This window comes from Syngnathoides biaculeatus, chromosome 5 (genome assembly GCF_019802595.1).
Source record: "Syngnathoides biaculeatus isolate LvHL_M chromosome 5, ASM1980259v1, whole genome shotgun sequence".
Classification (NCBI taxonomy): domain Eukaryota; kingdom Metazoa; phylum Chordata; class Actinopteri; order Syngnathiformes; family Syngnathidae; genus Syngnathoides; species Syngnathoides biaculeatus.
Window position 1 is genome coordinate 30966117 of NC_084644.1, and position 23605 is coordinate 30989721.

At 42.9% G+C, this 23605-nt stretch overlaps 1 protein-coding gene and 1 long non-coding RNA gene across 4 annotated transcripts in view; one reads left to right on the top strand and one right to left on the bottom strand.

Moving 5' to 3' along the window:
* cicb (capicua transcriptional repressor b) overlaps positions 1-16977 on the bottom strand; it is a 58742-nt gene extending 41765 nt beyond the window's left edge. Inside the window, 2 exon segments of the mRNA XM_061819674.1 lie at positions 296-4101; positions 16764-16977. Of these exon segments, the coding sequence (XP_061675658.1) occupies positions 296-4010 (3715 nt within the window). The 5' untranslated portion in view covers positions 4011-4101; positions 16764-16977.
* LOC133500759 (uncharacterized) lies at positions 15849-20441 on the top strand. Of its 3 annotated transcripts, none has more exons than XR_009795026.1 (3): positions 15849-15937; positions 17511-17869; positions 18595-19106. It is a non-coding gene; the product is annotated as an uncharacterized LOC133500759 (long non-coding RNA). The 3 variants fall into 3 exon arrangements; XR_009795027.1 differs by lacking the exons at positions 15849-15937; positions 18595-19106 and adding exons at positions 17172-17391; positions 20348-20441; XR_009795025.1 differs by lacking the exon at positions 15849-15937 and adding an exon at positions 17172-17391.
* The last annotated feature ends 3164 nt before the right edge of the window (positions 20442-23605 follow it).

The following is a 23605-nucleotide window of genomic DNA, read 5'->3' on the forward strand; positions in this document are numbered from 1 at the left end:
CGCACACTGCCCACACCAAAGACAGGCATGTGTACCACATCGTCGTCAGTGACTCTAATTATTCAATCATTTGTCTCATCCAAAATTACTTAGTTGTAATCATTCTGACTGATGAGGAACATTTGCAACAAATGATAGTCCATTGATGTCCCAATTTTCTATATTACCTTTTTTATGTCATTTATTTTCCATTATTATTGTTTTTTTAATTGTGTACATAATCCATTCCAGACCATGTTTGTTATGTGATTGTCCCTGACCTCACACTAATCAACACAAATGCAAGCGTTCTCACCTGTGCCAGGCCGTCCCATGATGATGTCCTTTCGCGGTGCGGGATGAAGGCTCTCCACAGGTAGGATGAGGGGCAGGAGCGCCGTTGGGGAGGGGTGGCAGGGCACCGGCTGCTGCACCCCGCCCTCAAAGCCCCGGTTCTCCACTCTTCCCCCGGAACTGTCCAGGCTGCATGGAATGGGGGTTGTGGCGGTTGTGCTGTCGCTGACCGAGATGGCCTGCAGGGGGGCAATGGTGGGGGTGTCGGCGGTGGGTAGAGAGGACGGCGACGGGGACACGAATAGCAAAGTTGGTGCTGGACTACGCAAAAGGACGGTCCCATTGGGGATTGTGGCTGCTGCAGCGTTGATGGGTACGGGAACCTGGAGGCCAGAAATTGGTTGGGGTGTGAAGGTGGTTATGCCGTTATCTTTAGTTAGAGGAGGTTCAACCACTCCTTCTTTTTCACTTGCTTTTCCTAAGGGACACTCAATGAATTTTGTCAGCGGAACGTCAGGATTCCTCACAATGACGGGAGAGTCACGCAAGCTTTGTTGGGACACAGGGACCACGCGATGAGGTCCTCCATCGGGGGTCAGAGGGGACGGCGGTGTCGGGGAAACTAACAGAGGAGGAGGGGAGGCTGCTGTGGAGGACGGGGACCTGCTCAAGGAGGGGGTGGTGGCTACCCTCAGCCGCGAGATGGTGGGTGTGTGGGAATGCGCCGCTGGTGTCTGCGGGGACAGTACCCTGAAAGAGTTGTTGAGATCGCTCTGCTGCAGCTCTGTCTTAGGTGTGTAATTGTGGTGGTGCAGGGGCAGAGGGAGGTGCGGTGGAGGGGGTGCGTCTGGTTTTCTTTTACTGGGGCTCATCGGGACCGTAAACGTCAGGTTGCTGTGGAATGACGGCTGAATGCCTGAAGTGTGTCTCTCCCGCTCTCCTCCCCCGGCTGGGGTCGTTGACTTGCTGCCCCCTCCCCCTCCTACCCCTGTGCCGCTTGGCTGCCTGTGCCGCCGGTGTTGAAGAACCGGGGAGGCGGTAATTGGGGAGAAGTTTGCTGGCCTGAAGCCAAACTGTGGGGAAGGTGATGGAGAGGGGGCAGGGGAGAAGGGGGACTGATTGGAGATGGGAGAAAAGGACGGCGTACCAGACCGGGAGCTGCCTAGCGACACCAGCATAGTAGCCGCCTCACACTCGTCGAAGTCGAAGCGCGCCGACAGGTCATGGGGGAGGATGGAGGGGAGGAGCAAGCGTGGTCTGGAGTCTCCCCTGCTACTTGTTTCACTACTCTCCCTCGACGTATCATCCCATTCAAACTCACTGCTTGTTCTGCCCCGCAGGTCAGATGGTGTCACTGTCCCTGAGCTGCTCCCCCCTCCAGTCCTCTCCCCTCCTCCAGCAACCTCCAGCTCCTTGGTCCTCATGGAAAGGTGTCTGGAGCAATAGCCACGTCGCTGAGACTCCTTCATGCAGCCTTCCTTAGAGCACAGCCTCCTCCACTGCTTGCCGTTGAACTTTTTACGGATACCGTTCTGGGTGCACACAACGTCACCCTTCTTGTATTTTTGCTGAGCTAACGAGAGGGGCGTTCTGGAGCGAGAAGAGGTAGACGAAGTCCCCCCCATGGAAAACTGTGTCTGGGTCTGAGCGGGAGTGATCTTTGTTGGAGGTAGATTTGGTGGAGTGCTGTTCATTTCGGAACTGAGTAAGGCAGGTGAAGGAGGAGGTTGGGGGCTTGCTAGTGTGGAGAAATGGGGGGAGCCCAGACCTCTCACCACAGAGAGGTGAGGTGAGGATGGGTGGTAGTTACTGGACTTGGAAATTATATTTCTGTGCTGTGACATAGTCGAGTTCTTTTTGGGTGGTCCTGACATGTTCAAACGAGATACCTCAACATCTTCTTCTGGGATGTTGACTTGTTTCTGTTTCTCTCTGTCTGAGTAGACCGTGGTGGCCCCTCCACTAGATGTAACAGTGGAGGTATGAGGAGGCGGATGTACGTTTCCATAGGGATGCCCCGTGGCAACCCCTTGATGAGATAAGCCATGGCTCAGCCTTGCTCCCCCTCCCAGTACACCCATTCCACTACTCAACTGGCAAACCTCTCTCTCCACCTCCATCTCCTCCCTCCATTCTCTTTCTTCTCTTTCCCTGTCCCGCTGTCTCTCCCGCGTGCCCTCACCCTCAAATTGCGGGACATCCCAAGGAGGGGTGAGCAGTCTCAGACTCTGTCGGGAAACCCATACGGTTTGAGGTTTACTTTTTCCTCCCTCCTGAAGGCCAGTGTCAATGCCCACGGTCGCTCCATCTTCAATCAGGACCACCTGGTAGGGGAACGAAACGCCGGGGTGGGGGTCCACCTGAGAGACAACTCCCTCTCTGTACAGCAAAGGCCCCCCCTCCTCTCCACCAAAGGGTACACATACTTTGGTACTAACCGCTACAGGGGACATGCCGGGTGGGGGAGCATCTAAAACTAACTCTACAATGACCCCAGATCCTGACGGTGTCATCATTGCTCCACCATTAAAAGGATATTTAACGATTGTGTCCTTTCCTTGGAGTTGAACTTCAACAGTACCCCCACTGACCCCCCTCACCACACCAGGTCTGAACACCGGCGACAGGGGATAAGACTTGCTTGTCCTGAACCCGCCTTGCACTGTAGTGCTGACACTGCTCTCCATGGAGCTCCTTATCTGGCGAGCCAACACTCTCTGGTTTTTCAAACCCTTAGCAAGTGCTTCAGCAAGCCCGCCTGTGTCACTAACTCCCTTGGGCAGCAAGTTCGGCGAAGGGGCGGGGGTCTTTCGATTGCTTGGTCCGTTTGCATCTATCACATCCAGATCAGCTGAGTGCTCACTGGCTGTGTCAGTGGAGGAAGAGTGCACTGAGTTGGGGGTCCCCTGTGGTTCATTCTCCCCCACCTGGGACTCTTTTTCTATGGTGGCTACAGTCCTGAGAGCCCCATTATGTTCTGTGGCTTTACTGGTCACATATTGTACTGATGACTGATTACCTGAGTATGCATTAGTTTTGCTATTTACACTGATATTGGCCATGCTAGTGTTATTTTTTATAGTGTTTATAGTAGCATCTGTTTTTTTGTTAATTGTATGAGTAACATTGTTGCAGTTCCGCAGATTATTCAGAGTCAGATTTACACTGTCACCGATTTTGCTGTTGCTGTTACAGAAAGTGTGGCCTGTGGGTGCAGGGCTGGAGGTAGGAAGGATGGTGGGAGGAGTGGCGTTGTTGGCAAAGTGCTCATACGTGTATTTCTTTTTGGGAACGCGAGCCTTAAATGTGGCTGTTTTTCTGCTAGACACCGAGGCCGGGCTGGGATTGTGGTTGAAAGCCAGGGGCGGTGTGGCCGTGCTTTGCGGCGTGGCAGGGGAGGTAGGGGATGCTACAGAGTCTATGGACGTGCTTCGGCACGCCGTCACATCTGTTACCGCATCTTTATCGGCGGACTCGACCGCTTTCCTTGGCTCGGTCCACTCTCCCCTCCTGGAGGCATTGTTGTCTGTTGTCAGTTCCTTGTGAAGGTCGGTTGCTGCATGTGGGCTCTGCTTGGAGAAAGTGCTGGGTGTGCTCTGTGTTGTTTTGCCGGGTGACTCCCGCTTTATTCGTTTTGGGTCCTTCTCAATAGGAGGCTTAGCGCCCGCTCGCCTTCGCCCCCCTCGGCCTCGGGACGACAAAGGAGATCGCCCCCGTTGTTTCTTTAATGGACTCATTTCTACTTCGATGCAAATTTGCGCAACGTTACTCTTCTCTTTCACTCTCTCCTTTAAGGCACTTCTGTCTTTGCTTCTCTGTATTCTAGAGCTAGAAGGGATGATAGAAACATGCAGTCAGTTACTATTTTAATGGATGCCTCCATTTTTTTTACAGTGTATCCTATTAGGGTATCAAACTGGGTGAGATGCAAGGTATACGCTAGACTGGTCACCAGTTAATCACGGGTTAAATGTAGAAAAACAACGATTCACAATATACATGTACACTCAGGTCTACGGACAATATATTGTAGGGCCTTCCATTAAACATATACAGTACGCATGTTTTTAACAGAGTGGGAGAAAAAGGGTCTCTCTGGGTATCCCACACAAACTACACGCTACCAGGATTTATATCCAAACAACCCTTCACACTGACATTTACACTTATGAACAATTTTAACTCTCTAATCATCTATTCATGGAAGGAAGGAGGAAATCATGCTCAGAATTAAAAAATAACCCACATGGCCAAGATTTGAACTCAGAACCTTTGACTTTGAGGCTAACCACATGCTTCACCATGCTGTTCTATCTTCAATCCAAAATGTAATAATTGGCATGGGTGAACATTTGACATTTACTGCGTTGCAGTATGTCGCCTTGTACTGAAGATTTATAAACTTCACTCATAAAAGCTTCTCTCTGCCCTATGCACCCGTTTTGGGAAAAAAAGAAAAAGGACACCCAAGGTCGCTTCACTGCTTTTACTTAAATATCCGATTGACTGCTTTTACCTACGATGTCAAACTCTTTTTTTTTGTTGGGGTCCACAATGTAGTTCTGATTTTCCCTCTGTGGAGTGTGATGACTGTGAAACCTTAAATGTATAATCGTGTCATCATATTATTACATAAACAAAACTCATTGATTGATAACAGTTTTTTTTTCAGTCAAAAATCAAGGAAAACGGTTTGTTAAAATACTGTTCAATTAATTTAAAAAGGGGTTTGCTACTAAAAAAAATGCTTGCAGTTTTCCAACATTATTAACTAATTTATTGCCAACTGTTTTCAAAGCTTCCAAATATCCATCCATCTTCTTCGCTGCTTATCCTCACAAGGGGGTTTACTGGAGCCTATCCCAACTGTCAACGGGCAGGAGGCAGGGTACACTCTGAACTGGTTGCCAGCAAATCGCAGGGCACATTGAGACAAACAGCCACACTCACAATCACACTTAGGGGCAATTTAGAGTGTCCAAATAATGTTGCATGTTTTGGAATGTGGGAGGAAACCCACGCAGGCACGAGGAGAACATGCAAACTCCACACAGGCAGGTCCAGGATTGAACCCGGGACCTCAGAACTATGAGGCCAACGTTTTTACCAGCTGTGCCACCGTGCTGCTGCTTCCAAATATTGGAATTATAATATAAGTTTATAAATATATATAGTATATAGTATGTAATTAGAACTTTAAAGTGAGTTTCCCACATTGCCTGCTGCTTTGAAGCATTTTGACTGATCTTACATGAGTCATAGAATATTGTGTTCAGTGACAACATATGAACAGAACTTCTCAAAAGAAAGCGTAGACTCCCTTCTTTCATGAGAAAAAGTTTGTTTCTAACTTTTCCATTATTTTGGAATGAACAGTAGAACATAGGTCAAAGCGACCTGTTTCTTACCTAAAAGCTCAGAAAATGAGCTTTCCGTGATGCGAAACTTTGACGCAAAGATTTTTGCTTTTGTGACACCTCAAAGCACAAACATGACTGGTAAATAATAATATATTAACAGATATACAGTACAACTAAGAAACCATGAGTGATACTGACTCACCGCACTGGTCGAGTTGAGAGCATGTAGTTTTTTTACATGCTGTTTCGCATTTAATTGATGAACTGTCATCATTACCACAACTCTGTTTATACCATACATACATACATACTCTGTTTGAATGAGATGCTTCTGACATCCAACATGTTGACATTTCTCTCCCTAATAATTGACATGACAAGCCAAGATTCACCCTAATCTTTATCTTCTAGTTTAAAACCTATGCTCTTCTTAAATTCATACCGATGCAACGTTGCCATCTACAGGGAGCTGTCAGTTATTACAGGGATTTACAAACCTGACAAAAACATACTTGACAAATATGCATGTTAGTGGCACTTAAAGCTGGGATTTCAGTTGAGTATGAATGTCCATGCTCCTGAATGAGTTAAAAGTGAAGACAATTAGGAATGTCGGTACAGAGCAGCAAGAAATATGAAGTAGACGCATGATTTGCTTTAGCGGGACACAAAATGAAGTGCACATAAAAAGTGTTGTGTCATACTACGCCTGACTTCCCCAAAGTACCTCAAGCTGCTTTCACATGTGACGGAGTGGCTTTTCTCACGCTATGGTCCACGCCGCGTCTTTAAACTCACCGCCCCAACAACAAACCGTTTATTTAGCCTTCTATCAAAGAGGGATAGGGGCTGGCGGCAGCCCTGGTTGAGGTCACCCTACAGCACGAGTGTTTGAGGGGGAGATCACGGTGGTGGTGTGCGGATGTTTGTTAAGAGCGTTCTGGAGTAGTCGCTGGGAATTTCCACAGACTCTCTCTCTCTCTCACACACACACACACACACACACACACACGCACGCACACGCACACACTTTTCTCGAGCATTCCCCGGCATCTTCTGACACAAACATTTGGGCATGGAGGAACTCTAACTGGGCTAATGCTGAGAATAATGGGAGAAATGTTTTTTTTAAAAAGGCTTGCACGAGATGCCAGACGACAAAACAGACTGCGCAAACACGCCGACCTGTGCTGTCTTTCAGTGTATTCGTGTACAAACATGTAGAAATACTCGCCTCCTTATAATTACCGCATGCGTAAAACTATACACTGAGTGCATACACACATTTGCATAAGGTGACCTTGTTATCAAAGAGGACATAATTCGCAACACACGGCGAGAACTAATCCTGTGTTTGTCCTTAAAGACTTTCAAAATGACTCATCTCTTTGACCCTATTAATCAGAAACACAGATTGTAAATTTCACATTCATCAGTGATTGTAATCATAACTATAGCATTTACTCATTTTCAGAGCTCAGTAGCAAAATATAAACATTCTCTTAAGGCATCATTTCTGTGATAAAACAGTTGAGCCATGAACAGTGGCTATAGAATGTGAAAAAAAAATTCTAACTAAATTTTTAAACATAAATGTGGATGTATAAAGAAATATTTGTGACAAGGGGAGCACTACATTTTTAAATGTACATTATAGGATTGTTGCATAAGTATAAAGAACTACTAGGTCCACAACAGAAACACTAAAAAAAAAAAAAAGAGAGATGAGATTGAAACACTGAAAAAAATGAGATGAGAGACATTTCGTGGAGTCAGGAGAAAAATATGTCAGTGCAGAATGATGAGAATAAAGTTATACCATTACAAGAAAATAGCCATAATTTTACAATACAATTTACAATTTTGCTGTGACTAATATAAAGTCAAACTATCAGGGGAAAAATACAATGTTGCATAAAAAATATGTGCAGTGATGAAAATAAAGTTTAACAAATATAAGAGAAGTCATAAAGTGACGACAGTAAAGTCAGACTCTGAATCAGAATCAGCTTTGTTGGTCAAGTGTGTAGCAACACATAAGGAATTTGTCTCCAAACTGTCATAGAGTGACAATAATAACGTCATAACAGTTACAAATAAATGTAGGTAATGTAGGGAAATAAATGGTGCTGAGTGATGAGGAAAAAAAGTTGTCTATTGCTAGAATTAAGTTAAAACTTTAAGGGAAAAAAAGTCATGTTAACAAAAAAATATATTGTCAAGAAAAAAATTGTGCAGTTAACAAAATAATTTCATAATCCCACAAAAAGTCATGATAGGATGAAGAAAAAAGTTGCAGTGATTAAGAAGTATCATTATGATAATAATGTACTGTTAATAGAAATATCTAACGTCACGAGAAAAAAAGTGCAGTTTTCCCAATAACAAGAATATTACAGTGCAGTGCGGTTGTAAAATGGCAGAAAAAGAGTTGTAGAATGACGAGAATTAAATCGCAATATTAATGGAAAAAATGCAACATTACAACAAATAGTTGTGCAGTTACGGAAATAAAGTCATAACATTTGGAGAAAATTGCAATTATCCACGACAAATGTCACTGAATGACCAGATTAAGGTAGAAATATACGAATATATAAAAGTCCTGTTGTGACAAAAATAAAGTCGTAATGCAGTCGTAAAAGCTTCGACAAAAAAAGTCAGTGACAAGAAGAAGGTCATAAAATTGCGAGGAAACAGTTGTAGAGTGATGACAATAAAGTCAGATTGTTATGAGAAAAAAAATTCATGGGTCGATGGAAGTGATGAAATAAGTTGTTACCATATAAAAATATTGTAAGGCTCTTTTTTGGCATACTGCACCGGAGTGTCAATGGTGCTATATCTTCATTCTCATGCAAAGTGTAAAACTCGCTGGGTGTTTGCCAACTTGGCAGACCGGCCACCACCAAGATGGGAGCCTACCGATGCAACAAAGATGTGTCTTTTGACATCCACCTAACGTATGTGACCATTTGGTAAGTAAACGTCGTGAGGATAAGTGGCGCAGACAATGGATGGACGGATAGAAGTTGGTCAGACCACATCCAAATTTTCATGAAAGGTAGACGACTGGTCTGACAAGATTTGGATGGAATTAGTTAAGGTGCCTGTCACAACAGTGAGGAGATTTCCAGACGTGTATGCAATCAAATGTATTTCATAAATATGTGAACAGTGGGCATCGGAGCCTCTGAATTACTGTAGAAATGATTTCATTTAATCCATTCTGATTACGATCCTCATTATTGTATTGTATTACGATATATACATCCCACATACTCCACGGCACCAAGAGGGGCAAGGGGGTGGGAAACGAACAATCGTTGACGGGGTTATACACAGATCAAAGAGGTCTGTGGACATACCGTAATTTCTGGCCTATAAACGGTGACTTTGTTCACACGCTTTCAACTCCGTGGCTTATGTGGTGATGCGGCTAATTTGTGCCTTTTTTAAAAGAGCCGCAACGGGGCACTCGAGTGGAAAAGGTAAGAGTAAGACAAGTGGAATATACACGCAGAGAAAGAGACTTTTACCGGTATGTTTTTTTTAAGCCGGCACTCTTAGCACTGCGCTAGCGTTAGTGCTGTGCTAGCGTGTTGCTGCTGTGTTACTGCCACGTCTCAGTGATTTCTACCTGGTTGTTCTTTCTTACCAGCCCTGTTAGCGCCGCGCTAGGATTAGCACCGCACTAGCGTGTTTCTGCTGTGTTACTGCCGCATCTCAGTGATTTAGGTATGTTGTTTTTTTTTAACCAGCTCTCTTAGTGTTGTGCTACCGTGTTGCTACTGTGTAGCTGTCGTGGTGTGGTTTTTTTTTTAAACCAGCCCTGTTCGTGCTACCGTGTTGTTGCTATGTTAAGATAAGGTATTAAAACTTTGAAAACTCTTTCTGTGTCCTGTCTTTCTTTGTAAATATCCCGTGTTTCAATGTGGGTTTCAATGTGGGAACTTGTGGCTTTTACACAGGTGCGTCTTAAATATGTACCAAATGGTATTTCTTTTACAAATGTGAGTCTTATAATCTGGTGTGCTCTGTAGGCCGGAAATTGTCATTGTTTTTTTTCACCAATTCAATCTGTATTTAATAAGGGTACCTGCTCAGGTTCATTGGCCCAGTCACGCTCAAATCGCTATGTCCTTTTCCACATAAAGAGTCAACGTGTGTTTTTAAAGAAAATGAAGGAAGCGACTTTGATTGGAGAAGATTAAAGTTGGCCATGGTGACACACACCCCAGCACAGACGTAGCATTGTTAATGTGCTGGGGGTACGCCGGTCCATGAAATTACCAAAACCGGGTCTTTCCCACCTTCCCTCAGAGTTATGCAATGCACAGGGCTGGATTTGTGCTAGTTGCTAAAATAGAATCCTAATGTTAAATAAATTATCAGAATATTTAGTTAATAGTAATAAGTTGCTGTCAACACAACACGCCAGAAGAGATGTGTGTCGGGTGTTACATAATTTCAGTTGTTCCATCACGGTTCCAACATTCATCTCAAATAGTACCTTCCAAAGCCAGGAAATTCTATTGTCACCTTCACCCGCCCCCATTCCATATTGGTACCTCTCACACAGAAGCATGACACACTAAAAAGGAAGAAAAATGCTGGCCTTTACAAGCTGTGTGAAAGGTACAATTATTATATCCAAATTCAGAAAATATTTTATATTTTCTGAACAGCCAGCCATCTATTTTGTGTGCCATTTATGCTTTTCAGGGTCATCGGAGCTGGCTGAAAATTCGAGGTACTAGCGAGATACAGATATGCTGCTACTCGAGTCAAGTGGGGGAAAAAAATGGAAAAATTAAAGTACTGTGATGGCATGTAGCATGTGGGCAAGGAGAGCAACATTTGCTGATATACATTCAGTTATTTATTGAATGGGACAAATACTCAAACACGCAAATACAAAAGAACACTTGCAAGGGGCTGCTGTAAGCCACATCTCACACCCAGACGCTCACACGCTGACAAACCGATCGACCTGAATCCAGCTGCTAATTTTACTCACGAGGCTACATCCCTTTAAGGCAGACATCCAACACAAATACTACAGTACTGTATATTGTTATACACTTTACACTTAAAAAACAGTTTGCTTCTTTATATGCTTTTTGAAAAAAAAAATTACAATAATTGCTGTTTTTCTAGAACAACAGGATGTGCTGGGGGCTCTCAAACAGATGAGTGCTATTTAAATTAATTTCCATGGGGAAAATTGATTCAAAATACAAGTAAACTGAGTTGTAAAAAGAAATTAACCTGTACATAAAGGTACCACTGCACTGTATTTCCACTTTATTCATGTAAAATATCTCCCCCCATATTCCCCATAATTTTTCAACATTTCACTGACTTAACACTTTTGCAGATGCACACATTTTATTTCCTACTATTTTTATCTTTATATCGCATTTGACAATATTTAAAATCTTCTTAATATATAAAGTGCTCTGAGCAGAGTCTTATCTATTTCCATCAGATCTGTTCAATTTGCTCAAGGTGAAAACACTCCCATTATCATTTTCAATTCACTTCCATACCCCATTGTAACATGAAGCAAATACGTGTTATTATGCAAGTACGCAGCGCGACCGTTTTTGCTCTTCGTTTACTAATGTTCATAATGTGTCACAAAGAGAAAAGCAGCAAGGAGTCGACGACTCTCGGCTGACCGACCGCTCCGCGGAATCTCTGGTTGATCTTCGCTCGGAAAAAATGTGTTCGGTCATGCTTGTTGTACCGTGAGTGTGTGTGTGTGTGTGTGTGTGTGTGTGTGTCTGTGTGTGTGCGTGTTCGCCTTCTGTTATAACACGGAAGAGTTTGGGCCAATCTGGCATCTTGACCCATCTCTTTCTTTTCACTGGAAAGTATTTGGGGGTAGCTTTGCCTTTAGTGTCCGTCGAGTTATAAGCACGATGGGTTCTTATTTCATTTCTGCCTCAAAAAAACAGAGCATCATTCTTGTTCGCTCAAGCGAGAGATGTGAAATTCCCGGCGTAAATGGCGGTGCTGCCAAGCCCACTCTAGGAAGAAATATAGTATAATTAATGCATAAAAGGCTCATTTCTTCGTCTAAATTTATACTTAACTCTATCCAGCGGAATCCCCAAAGTTCGCAGAGTGAGATTTACTCCAAGGGTGTGTTTTGCTTTTTCTTTGCTGTGTTTTGGTGATGCCAAAACAGAGGACTACCATAATGGCTAAAGTCCAATTGTCATAATAACCACAGAACAGGAAATGAGACTTATTGTGACACAGGGTGCTCAGTACAGTTAATCCACATACAATTATTATTTTAATTACTCACAACTTTCAACCAGTCTTCAATTTCTTAATATTTAAAAACTGACACTTTTTCCTCAGAACATGAACACTTTCTTGTCAAGATGTGTCTTTTATAGCGAAATGAAGACTTGTGGCTATGTACTTTTCTCTAAATAAATACAGCTTTTCTTGAAAAAGCTTTGCAATAATTTAAATATCTGTTACAATTTTAGTTTCACAATACTGATAATCAGATTTAATCCAATAATATAAAATCTATATAAAATTTAAATACTTTTTTCTCATAACATGACTCATAAGAATTGGGACTTGAGCCACATTACTTTATTTAGTTTTATATTGGCTGACATATTTTTAGGCTCAAGTGTTAAAATGTTGTGTGTATAGTAATAGAGATGTTATGATAATGTTATGAAGGTGCTATGGCCAGTGTGAGCCTGGTAAAGATTCATTTGATTTAAAGATACAATGAATACGAGATCTAGCATTTAAAAAAAATAGATCACATATGGTCAACTGGAGGTCAACTCTCCGACAGTTGTTTTTTTTTAGTGTATTCAATAAATGTAATTTCTGTCCAATACTTATCCTCGGTTAGTCTGAAATCTGAGGGAGGAGTGATCAAGGCATTTGATCGAGAGCGAACACATTACCGTGACGAGACGGGAAAACGGCGGGCTTGTTGTTTCCATGGCTTTAGACTGGACAAACACAGTCAAGATAAAATAATGTAACCTCGGTCTCCTCTAAATACATCAAACTTTATGTACTCATTCAAAACGTTTTGTCTGTTTCATGGTTTCTTTGTGGAATTTGCAGAGCATTCATGCACACATTGTTAAAATCTCCCTTGTCTCTCTCTTTCGCTCCATCTCTCTCACACACACAGACACACACATTTACTGAGATGCATTAAAAAACACATTTCGGTTCAATCCGTATATGGAATGACACCATTTCTAAATGTACAAGAGCACAAATGCCGATTGTGCGGGGGGGGGGGGATTTTTAATTCCACTACTTGGTTGCCCTAACACAATCTTCATATGAAAGGTCATGGGTGGATAATCTATGGCACTTAGACTATTTGCACATTGAATGCACCCTGCCGTGCAATTTCTAAAAGCATAAAAGTTTCTTATTTCTCATGCGCATTTATAGGTTAAGATTAAAAGGGTTTCATAATAGCCTTCTCTGAATCATTTTTATTCTTCCATCGCATATCTCACCTTTTGGGGGACTCAACATGCAATTACAGTGCGTATCACGGCGAACATTTGTGTATTTAAGAAGTCTTGAACACGACCCCCCCCCCCAAACGTCACTCAGTAGTGTCGTGTGGAATGTTAGAAAAAAAAAAAATCACCCCCGACACTGCTTTCACTAATCAACAATGCATAGACAAAAAAAAGTCTCAAACAAAAAATTGAACAGGAAGTTGGCCCTTTTGGTTTTAAGTAGACATTTATGGGAATTTCCCCAAATGAGTCCGAATTGGAACCAGGTCTCCTGAACAAAAGGGTGATACTAAATTGTTTGGCATTTTTTTGTGTGTGTCTCTGCCATTTAATGTATGCAGAGCATGGCGTCAAAGTTTGATGACAAATCTGAGGCTTCGCCTTGATAAGGAGGGCATCAGGGCCCGTCCATCACTTTTAACTTACATCATTCCAACTAATTATTTGCATTTTTAAAACTCACCAATTTTAGCAAGCCCAGTCTCGAGTTGAAGAGGTATGCCTTTTGGGTCGTGTTAGTGCCGTGGGAAAAGTTTGAGGAAATTGGCACAATTAACACGAAATTGAATGGGCAAAATAAGTCTGAAGGACCTATCCCTACAAAGGAATGGGAACTTGGGTATTTTGGTGTGAAGCAGCCATTTTGGGCAAATTCCAGGGTTTTGACTAAGGCACGCATAAGGATTTTTCAACTTTCTTCGTGACAGACCACACGCATAAAGATAAAACATCAGGCAATAAACAGCTGTGCTCATATTGTGTCTGGTGTCCCCCAGTAATTTCAACACAGGACACCACACACATGAAAACCATTCTGGCGCTGAACTCGATGTCTCGCGTGATCACATGGAATCTCACAAAAACAATGGCGAGCAGACACTTTTGGGTACGCTCTGATGTTACTCAAAGGTTTTTGAGGAAACTTGATGCGGGACTCTTGTCATCAAAAAAGACTTGCTTTATAAAATACTTCTTGCCATCTTGGGAACTCACTTTTATGGAAAATATGTCATGGAGTGGGACTTTTTTTTTGCTTCATATTTGTTATGTTTTTTCTTTGGAAGTCACTTCTTTGATTGGCTAGATCCCATTCCATGTCATTATTGACTTTGTAGTTACTCGAGAGACGTCGGCTTTAGCCACACACGAAGAGTTTGGGTTCTAAATATTGAATGAGTTTGATATTTAAGATTATCGGCGCTGACTTGTTTCAGACCCTAAAGTCAGAAGGAATCCACTCTGAACACAACCAAGACCTAAAGACAATCTAACAGGATAATCTTCTAAGACATAATATTGTCTGGCATTTGATATGCTTGGACGGGAAGGGGCAGATTTCTGGCAAAAACAGCCCGATTGTCTTTATGTGCGTACTGTGGTGGCTTTACTCTTACAAGGGAGTTGATCCAAATGAGCTCCAAACTGAAGCAGCTATCCTATCCTATCCAATTATTTCCAAAGGCTGTGGTGTGGGAAATGACAACTTAATTGGTCTGAAAATGTGAATTTATTTGTTCATCAAACTATGCCAACGATTACTGAATTAAATGTTCAAACTGTGCATTATGTCATGGCATCTTAAACCTTTTTTAATCCAGTACTGCACATTTCTTGAGCACAGTTCGGATTAACAGTTATAATTAACATTAAAAAAAAACAATTTTCATTTATTCTATTATGTTTGTTGTCAAACATTTATTTGGGGATAATTTTTATTTCAGTTTTATCTGCAATTCATTTTAATTGCATAATTAAGTACTAATTTTTATATTCCCATAGCTAAGCACAAAGTTCAACTTTAAATGGTTTTCAATCATCTTAAATATATCTATAAATTTACTGGTTGGGAAATCTGCTTTATGTTTCTGAGGCTGTGGGTTCAAATCTGGGCTCCGCGGCCTTTCTGTGTGGAGGTTACTTGTTATCTCCGTGCCTCCGTGGGTTTTCCACAGGCAGTCCTACTTCCTCCCATATTCCAAAGACATGCACGGTAGGTTAATTCAAGACTCTAAATTGTCCGTAGGTGTGAATGTGAACGGTTGTTTGGCTATATGTGCCCTGCGACTGGCTGCCAACCTCTTCAGTGTACTATGCCTCTTGCCCAAAGACAGCTGGAATATGCTCAAGCTAACCCACAATCCTGGTGAGAATGAGATAGATGGAGGGATGAATATTTTTAATTTTTAAGGGCTAAAACGTCTGCCTCTCCCTAATTTTTGCTGAACACATATTCAGGGGTACAATGCTTTATCGTAATAATAGTCATTCAGGTGGGACTTGGTGTGCCAAGTTGGATAACCACTGATGTGGACAATTTGCCTTGATAACGGGGGTACGAGGGTGCATGTGTCAATTCTCGCAGCTTTGATTAGAATTTAGAATTAGAATTTCACTCTGGTGGATCTGGGGACCGCATTTGCCTTTAAGTGGGTCACGCAAGCAACGCGCAAGATGCGCTAACGCACACTTTGGCGTGACAAAATATGACACGGCAAATGTTTGTTGTTATGCGTTACTAGCATTTCGGGCCGTGACAGGCCCCGTTTAAATGCTTTCGGGAGGTCCGTAAAAGGCCCACGGGCTGTAGGTTGCTCGCTGGAATGGCCGTATTCTGGTTCCTATGAAGTCCAGGTCTTTGTTTGGGAATGGCCAAACTGAACATCATAGACACTAATGGAAGGTTGCTGCAAGGATATATTAAAAAAAAAAAAAAAACAAGGCAAAAAGCTGCATAATTCAGATGATACTGCGACTGACAGTGGTCATAAGGTGTGGGAAAAGCTCATAACTTGAGTACAACTACCACGTCTATGACTCAAAGGCCAGCCCGTAAAAACCTAAAAAAATAATAACAATCAGTTAAATCAAGTGACGTTGTTTCTTATGGGATGGCAACATGACAGGTCGAATTCCTGCCTCTTCAGTCGCTAGAAAATAAATAAATCATTTGACACAAAACTAACAAAGAAGGAAACAATAAATAATATTAGCTTGCTAAAGGAATGCTCCACGGTTGTAGAGCCTTCGTAGTACGCAACGCACGACTTACTTACTACTACTACACAACAACCACGACGACATGCACGGTATAGCGGGAGAATTGGCCTTTAATTCGCCACGTTACGACTCACATTCATCGTTTGTATGTAATTTCTTTTTAATGAAGAGAATGTCACGTCGTGGCTGTTTTTTTTAATTCGGTTGCGAAAAGAGGTCGACGTGTTTTTCGACTCGACGCCAACACGGAAAAGGTGTCGAGCAAAGTATCGAAAATCCGCCGTAATGTCATAATATAGCTATATTAGTGTTTGAATTTGTGCTGAATGTCACGTTTGTTCGCGCAATTATATTTGGAGAAAGTTTTAAAGGTTGTTGTGCAGTGTGTGCGTGTGTGTGTATTTCCCCCCCCTCCTCCTCCTCCACCTCTCTCTCTCTCTCGTCCTGCCTGCCGAGCGGTTCGTTTCTCCGGGCACAACGTGAACAACAGTCCGGTAGTGTGGCAGCACATTCCCACACGCGTAAAGGAAGACTTTAAATCAGTTGAGCATCACCCCCCCCCCCCCCCCCCCCATCGCTAACATAAGTTTGAACTCACCCGAGCAGAGCTTTTTCCTCTTCAGCGGGGAAAGAAGAAAAGATTTATGGTCTTATTTTGCGGCTGAGACAGCCCGTGCGGCTCCCGCGATCATCTCCTCGCTTGTCGTCTTGGAGGACTCTGGAGTCCCTTGGGGCGAGTTACTTTTCCCAACCGTCCAACATCGCCGAGCTCCCCCGCACTGAAACTCCGAGGAGGATACGCCAAAGTATCGCTCGTCTCTTTTCCACTACAGTCACAAAATGGTGAATGAACCACTAACAGCTGGGCCCAGCGGCCAATCGGAGAGCGCTGACACATACAGTAACCAATCGGCGGCGGCGCCCCAAGTCGCGGAGGAGTAGCGAGCTGTCAAGCTCCACTTGACGGACGGGCCGAGCCGACCAATAGCGGCGGCCATGCTCAGGCAAACCGGCGTCCCGTCCAAACTTTACAGTAGCCAATGAGAGCTTTGGGAACCATAGGAACAGCACGAAGGCGGGCTCAGGGGCGGGACCACGCTGATGAGAGCCAATAGGACGGCACAAATGCGCCATATCGTTGAGAGAACCAATCTGTTTACCATAATTGACAGCAGCGGGGGAGGACATGGCGATAGCGCATCAATTCCAATTTGTTATACTTACAGGTATTCAACACAGTGCTTAAACTATTCCCAGTTGAGTTGTAGTAGTTAAAGCTAAACGCGGCAATGCCGCTTTCAGGACGTGACTTCCTACTCTTCCTTCTCTTTTCACTCTCTCTCAGCAACAGAGCCCCGCTTTCACCGCCACTCCAGCCAATCGCAAGGCGGCAAGAGCCCTCGCCCTGCCTACTCCACTCATAGTGAACCAGGCCGGAGCCCGGCGACGTCACTGCAGCGGCAGGCGATTGGCTTGCTGCGCGACGTTCTCCTGGCCAATGGCTGCGCGGGGTGGTGACGTCACTGAGCGTGTTGCCACCAGCTGGTTAGAGGGGGCGTGGTCTAGCGTAAACTCGGCTAACCTCTTGTTTGTAAATTGTATGAAGATGATTGACACATTTGGACACGACGCCTCTTTATTGATGAATATTAATTTTGGTTTATTAACAGAGGAAAGCCAAGACCACGAATTACCGAATGACGAGTGAGTATCACATACGCAGCATTACATAATCGCCTTTTGTTTGTAGCCAGGATACCCGGAGTGGGACAGTCGGGAGCGCCCCCTGTTGATGTGATTTGGGGGGAAGTGACAACGTGAAAAAAAAACGTCATAACTTTTTCATCAGCTTTTATAAAAACCACGTCGTCACGCAAATAATGTACAAACTTGGGGAAGTTCTACAGTGAAAACGTAAAACTGTCTTTTTCACCGAAACAATTGCAGTCAATCACTTACAATAATAGATTGATAATATTGGACATAAAAAAACAAAGGTTTGGGGGTTTTGTTTGTTTGTTTAAACCAAAAGCTAGCTAGTGTTATCTCAGCTTTTCTGCACTGCAAAACATCATACAATATTCCTACAGCTTTCCTGAATTTGTGATTTGACTTTTTAAATATGCAAGTTAGCCAACATGGCAACGGAAAGAATCATCTTTATTAGCCGAATATGTAAAAAAAAACAACAACAAAAAAATTGTCTCCAACAAAAGTGTGTATGTTTGTTTGTTTTTTTAATTCTTTGTATTAGATTTTTTTTTTCACGCTAGTACCTGCTGGTCTTTAGGCAAGTCCAAGACGCAAATCCTTCTGGAGCTGACAACATCAAACGATTATCTTAAATAATGCCATGGATGGGGAATATCAATATTTCTCCAAATTTGTTGCCTCATCACTGTTTTGCTTCCTCCACTTATCCTCACAAGGGTCACAGGAGAGCCGGAGCCTATCCCAGCTTGTTCTGGGTGAGGGGCGGGCTACACCCTGAACTGGTTGCCAGTCAGTCGCAGGGCAGACATCAACACCATCACTGAGAGGGAATCGATCATAGGCTACATGCACCAAAGTCAGGCGTGTGTACCACTACACCATTAGTGACTCTTTCTATAACAAAGATTAGAAATGTGTACAGTAGCCAATGATGTGTGTTACAAAAACATATACAGTATTTTGTATAGCAACCCAACAGCATGCTATAACATGGACATCAGAGGAAACTTCATGTAGTAAATCTCATAGATGCACTTCTGAATATTATTACGTCTGGATTTTAGGATTATGTTTTTGATTAAATCAAGAAAAAGAGAATGGGAATGTCCAAGGTTTGCAAATCAAAGATAAAACCCAAGTATGACATCAAACTTCATCCATCACTACGAAAAGTTAGGATGCTTTATGTTGGTTATGAGTATATTTGGGAAGACCAAGAAATACACAATTTGGACAAGCCGAGAGAAAAAGAAGAAGAAGAAGGACACTGGTTTTGCAACAATTAAAATAAAATGATTGTGAATGTGTTACTAGAGCTAACTAACGCAAGTAAAGATAGTAAGTTCAAAGTGGTATGTGTGCGTGTGTGTGATTGTATTTACCACTTTAGCAAGAATTCACAACTTGTCGTATGACTTGCCGAAACCAAAACTAAGACTTGACTTGCTTGAAATTTCAAGTGGACTCCACTTCATTTGCAGAATTTTCCCCCCCACAGTAACTTGAGTACAATGGCAGTGCAACAGGGCAGGCAATCCTCGGCAGTTGCCCAGGCCCCCGAGCTGAATGGGGCCCAGAAGGAAGGGCTGACATTGGTCCATATGAATGTCAAAATGAATGCTTTAGGTACAGCACGAACAACATGTCTGAAATCCCCTGCATGTGGCCCCTCGCTAGATAGTGGTCAAGGTGCCCCGAGAACGTGAAACCCGTGCATGCAGACACTGCATGTCTAACATGTCAGGATTCAGGAATTTCTCTAATACGTCCCCAATTAAGGTTCATATCTGCTCTGCTTTGAGCTTGTTGGAAACTTGATGTTTTAGACTTAAAACGTGGGGCGACTCCCACTGTGCTCATTTGCTACTTGGATGTTACCAAAAGGGCATGACTGCGTGTGTTTGGAAGCTGATGGAGGCTGCCATCATGTGGATATTTGAAAATAGTGCACCTCGAGCGAGTCACGTGTTACAAAGCGTTATAATAAAATGCAAACGGACCTCTGAAGTCACTTAAGTAATAATCTGAGCCACTGTTGAATTTTTACATTTGGTCACACACACACAAAAAAAATAACAATAAGATGTAGGTATGGTAATATAGTCGTTGGCACGTCTACCTGACAGCTCTGAGGTTCTAGGTTTAAATCTTCTTCTGGCCCTTTTTATCTGGAGTTTGAATGTTCTCCCGGTGTTTCTGTGGTTTCCTCCAGCTATTCCTGGCACCCTGTTTGGTTATCTTTTTACCTACCCCCATGTCTTCCAAGTGCCTGCATAGGATTTCTCCAGGTCCTCTGGTTCTCCACCCCCCCCCCCACACATTCCAAAACTATGCAGTATTGCAATATCTTGTTGCAGAATTATTTTAATTCAGCAAAAAAAGGTCATGCGACGCCATTTCAATTGGAATCAACTCTCAGCTTGCACTAGGCCATTCAAAAACCTTCATTTTGTATTTTGAACCATTCAGAGCGGCATGGTGGATGACTGGTTAACACATCTGCCTCACAGTTCTGACGATGAGGGCTCAAATCCGGCTGTGTGGACTTTGCATACTCTCCCCGTGTCAGTGTGAGTTTTCGCCAGGTACTCCGATTTCCTCCCACATCCCAAAAACATGCAGGGTAGGTACGTAATTTCAATTCTAAATTGTCCGTAGGTGTGAATGAGTGTCCAACTAGTACGTTTGTTTATATGTGCCCTGTAATTGGCCTGGCAACCAGTTCAGTGTGTACCCACCTGTCTCCCGAAGATAGCTGGGAGTAGGGTCCAACACGCCTTAGACCCTAGTGAGAGTAAGCAGAACGGAAGATGAATGAATGAATGAATTATTCAGAAGGTGAAGGTGCTGGTCCTGATGTGTGTGTGTGTTTTTTTTTTTTTTTTTAATGGTTATCCTGTTGCAGGACCCAAATCCGCTTCTGCCTGAGGTCACAAACTCAGGGTTAAACTTTCTCCCTCAGGATTTTCTGTTGAAAAGCAGAATTCACAGTTACGTCAATCACAGCAAGTTGGTCAGATCCGGATGGAGAAAAGCAGCCCAGGACCATCACACGAGCACCACCATGTCTGACTGTTGCTGTGATGCTGTTTTTCTGAACTGCTGTGCTCCATTTATGCCAGATCTAACAAAACCCACACCTTCCAAAACTCTCAACGTTAATGACGTCCACCCATGCATTTTCTTCTTTTCCTTTTGGCTTGTCCCGTTAGGGCTCACCACAGCATGTCATTTCAGATGCACACATATTTGTTTAGCACAGTTTTACGCCAGATGCCCTTCCTGACATAATCCCTCTGCATTTTAGCCGGGGAGAGAAGCTTACAGCACCCGGTATTCCCAAGGGGTCTCCCTTCCAAGTACGAACCAGGGCCGAACCCTCTTAGCTTCCGAGATCTGCAACTTGATTTTCTTGGAGCAGATTCTGTTTGATTAATTTCTTAATTGAACAGGTCTGGAGGTAATCAGGCTTGTGTATGATCAGTGAAAATTCATAAAAAATTGCGACTATCCACAATTAATTCTAATATATATATATATATATATAATTTTAATTATAATTATGAGTTTTTCCATACAGGGCCATGTAACAGAATAGATTTTTTTCCTCAATAAATGAAATACATTTTTATGGCACTGTACCTGCACCTTCATACGCAGGGGACCTTGCGAGATCTTAAATATTTTTTTGTGGATGGTTGGGAACTACCATAATCAATAACCAAATGTGTAATGTTGTAGCACATTTAACTTGATAATTTACATTATTAATGTTAGTTCTGGCAGCACGGCGCATCAGCTGGAAAGTGTTGGCCTCACAGTTCTGAGTTCCCAGGTTCAATCCCGGATCCGCCCGTGTGGAGTTTCCATGTTCTCCCTGTGCCTGCGTGGGTTTTCTCCGGACACTCCAGTTTCCTCCCATATCCCCAAAAAACATGCAACATTTATTAAACACATTGGCCCTAGGTGTGATTGTGCGTGTGGCTGTTTGTCTCAATGTGCTCTGTGATTGGCTGGCAAACAGTTCAGGGTGTACCCCGCCTCCTACCCGTTGACGGCTGGGATAGGCTCCAGCCCTCCCGTGACCCTCGTGAGGATAAGCAGTGAAGAATATATGAAAGTTAATACATTATAATTGTCAAAAATGATACGTTTGATAATATCTTCCCCATATGCCATGTCCATCTTTCTAGAACCTTCTTGACATGTCTACAAAATGTGTGTGAGATCCTCTCCAACTGTCCCATCTCATTAGCAAGCGTCCAATCTGCACCCCCCCAATCAGTAGGATACTGAACTTTGACCTTCACCCTTCAACCCCTGTCTCTTAGCTGCCAATCCAACATCAAAGACCCCTTCTGTCCTTTCTCTTTTTATTTTTGTGGTAGAATGATGCACATCATCAACTGTCCTGTGTGTGTGTGTGTGCGTGTCTGTGTGCAAGTGTGTTTGTGCTCATACATGTGTGTTGCTACCACTGAAGGGTACCAGACATTCATTCATTCATTCATTCATTCATTCATTCATTCATTCATTCATTCATTCATTCATTCATTCATTCATTCATTCATTCATTCATTTTTCTTTACCACTTGTCCTCATCAGGGTCGCAAGCATGGTGAAGCCTATCCCAGCTAACTTCGGGGGAGAGGTGGGGCACACCCTCAACTGGTCACCACCCAATCATACATAGAAACAGTCATCAAATAACCTACTGAGGATGTTTTGGGGATGTGGGAGGGAACCGGAGTACCCAGTGAAAACCCACGCAGGAGAGCATTGTCTCTCCACACAGACAGGGCCAGAATTTGAACCCTGGTCCTCAGAACTGTGAGGAAGATGTGCTGACCAGTCGTACACTGTGCCGTCTGGTTACCAGAAAATGAAGTAAATGTCTCTTAATAGTTACAGCCTCACGATTAAAATGCCGCTAGGTGGCAGTATCTCTCTGGATAACCTTTTTGTTCTCTCTCCGTTTACTAAATCTTTCATAAAATGAATACCATTTCAAACACATCATGTACAACAAATTAACCAATTACTTGCTAAAATGAATTTTAAAAAATGTTAAATGCTTTTTCAAAATTGAAAACAATTGTCATAAAACAAAAATGTTCTTACATTTTCTTGGAAAATTAACATTTGAGTCTTATATTCTCATCACACTCCAACATTTATCATGAGATTTAGACTTAGTTTTCCTTAGAACATTTTGATGTCATTTTGTGATAAATATTCTTTCCAATAATTTACTAATTAAGTAATTATTCCTCATGATATTTTTCTTCAGAACATTTTTTTCCCCTTTGTAACATTAAGACTTTTCTAAGTTCACCATTAGGAATGTTAGAAATTAAACATGTCATATGATTTCATTATTTAAAACTGTGACCAGGTCCCTAATATTTTTTGTTTTGCCAAGCTTTACGGGCTGGTCCCGTCTCATGCAAGCTGGACACCCATCCCCATATACTGCTGGGCCAATGGCCAGTATGGATTTTGTCATGATAAAAATGTCACAATAACATACTGTAATGTCTTTGCAGGCGACACGGTGGAGCAGCTGGAAAGCACTGGCCTCACAGTTCTGAGGACTCAGGTTCAATCCCAGCCCCACCTGTGTGGAGTTTGCATGTTCTCCCCATGCCTGCGTGGTTTTTCTCCAGGCACTCCGGTTTCCTCCCACATCCCAAAAACATGCAACATTTATTGGACATTCTAAATTGC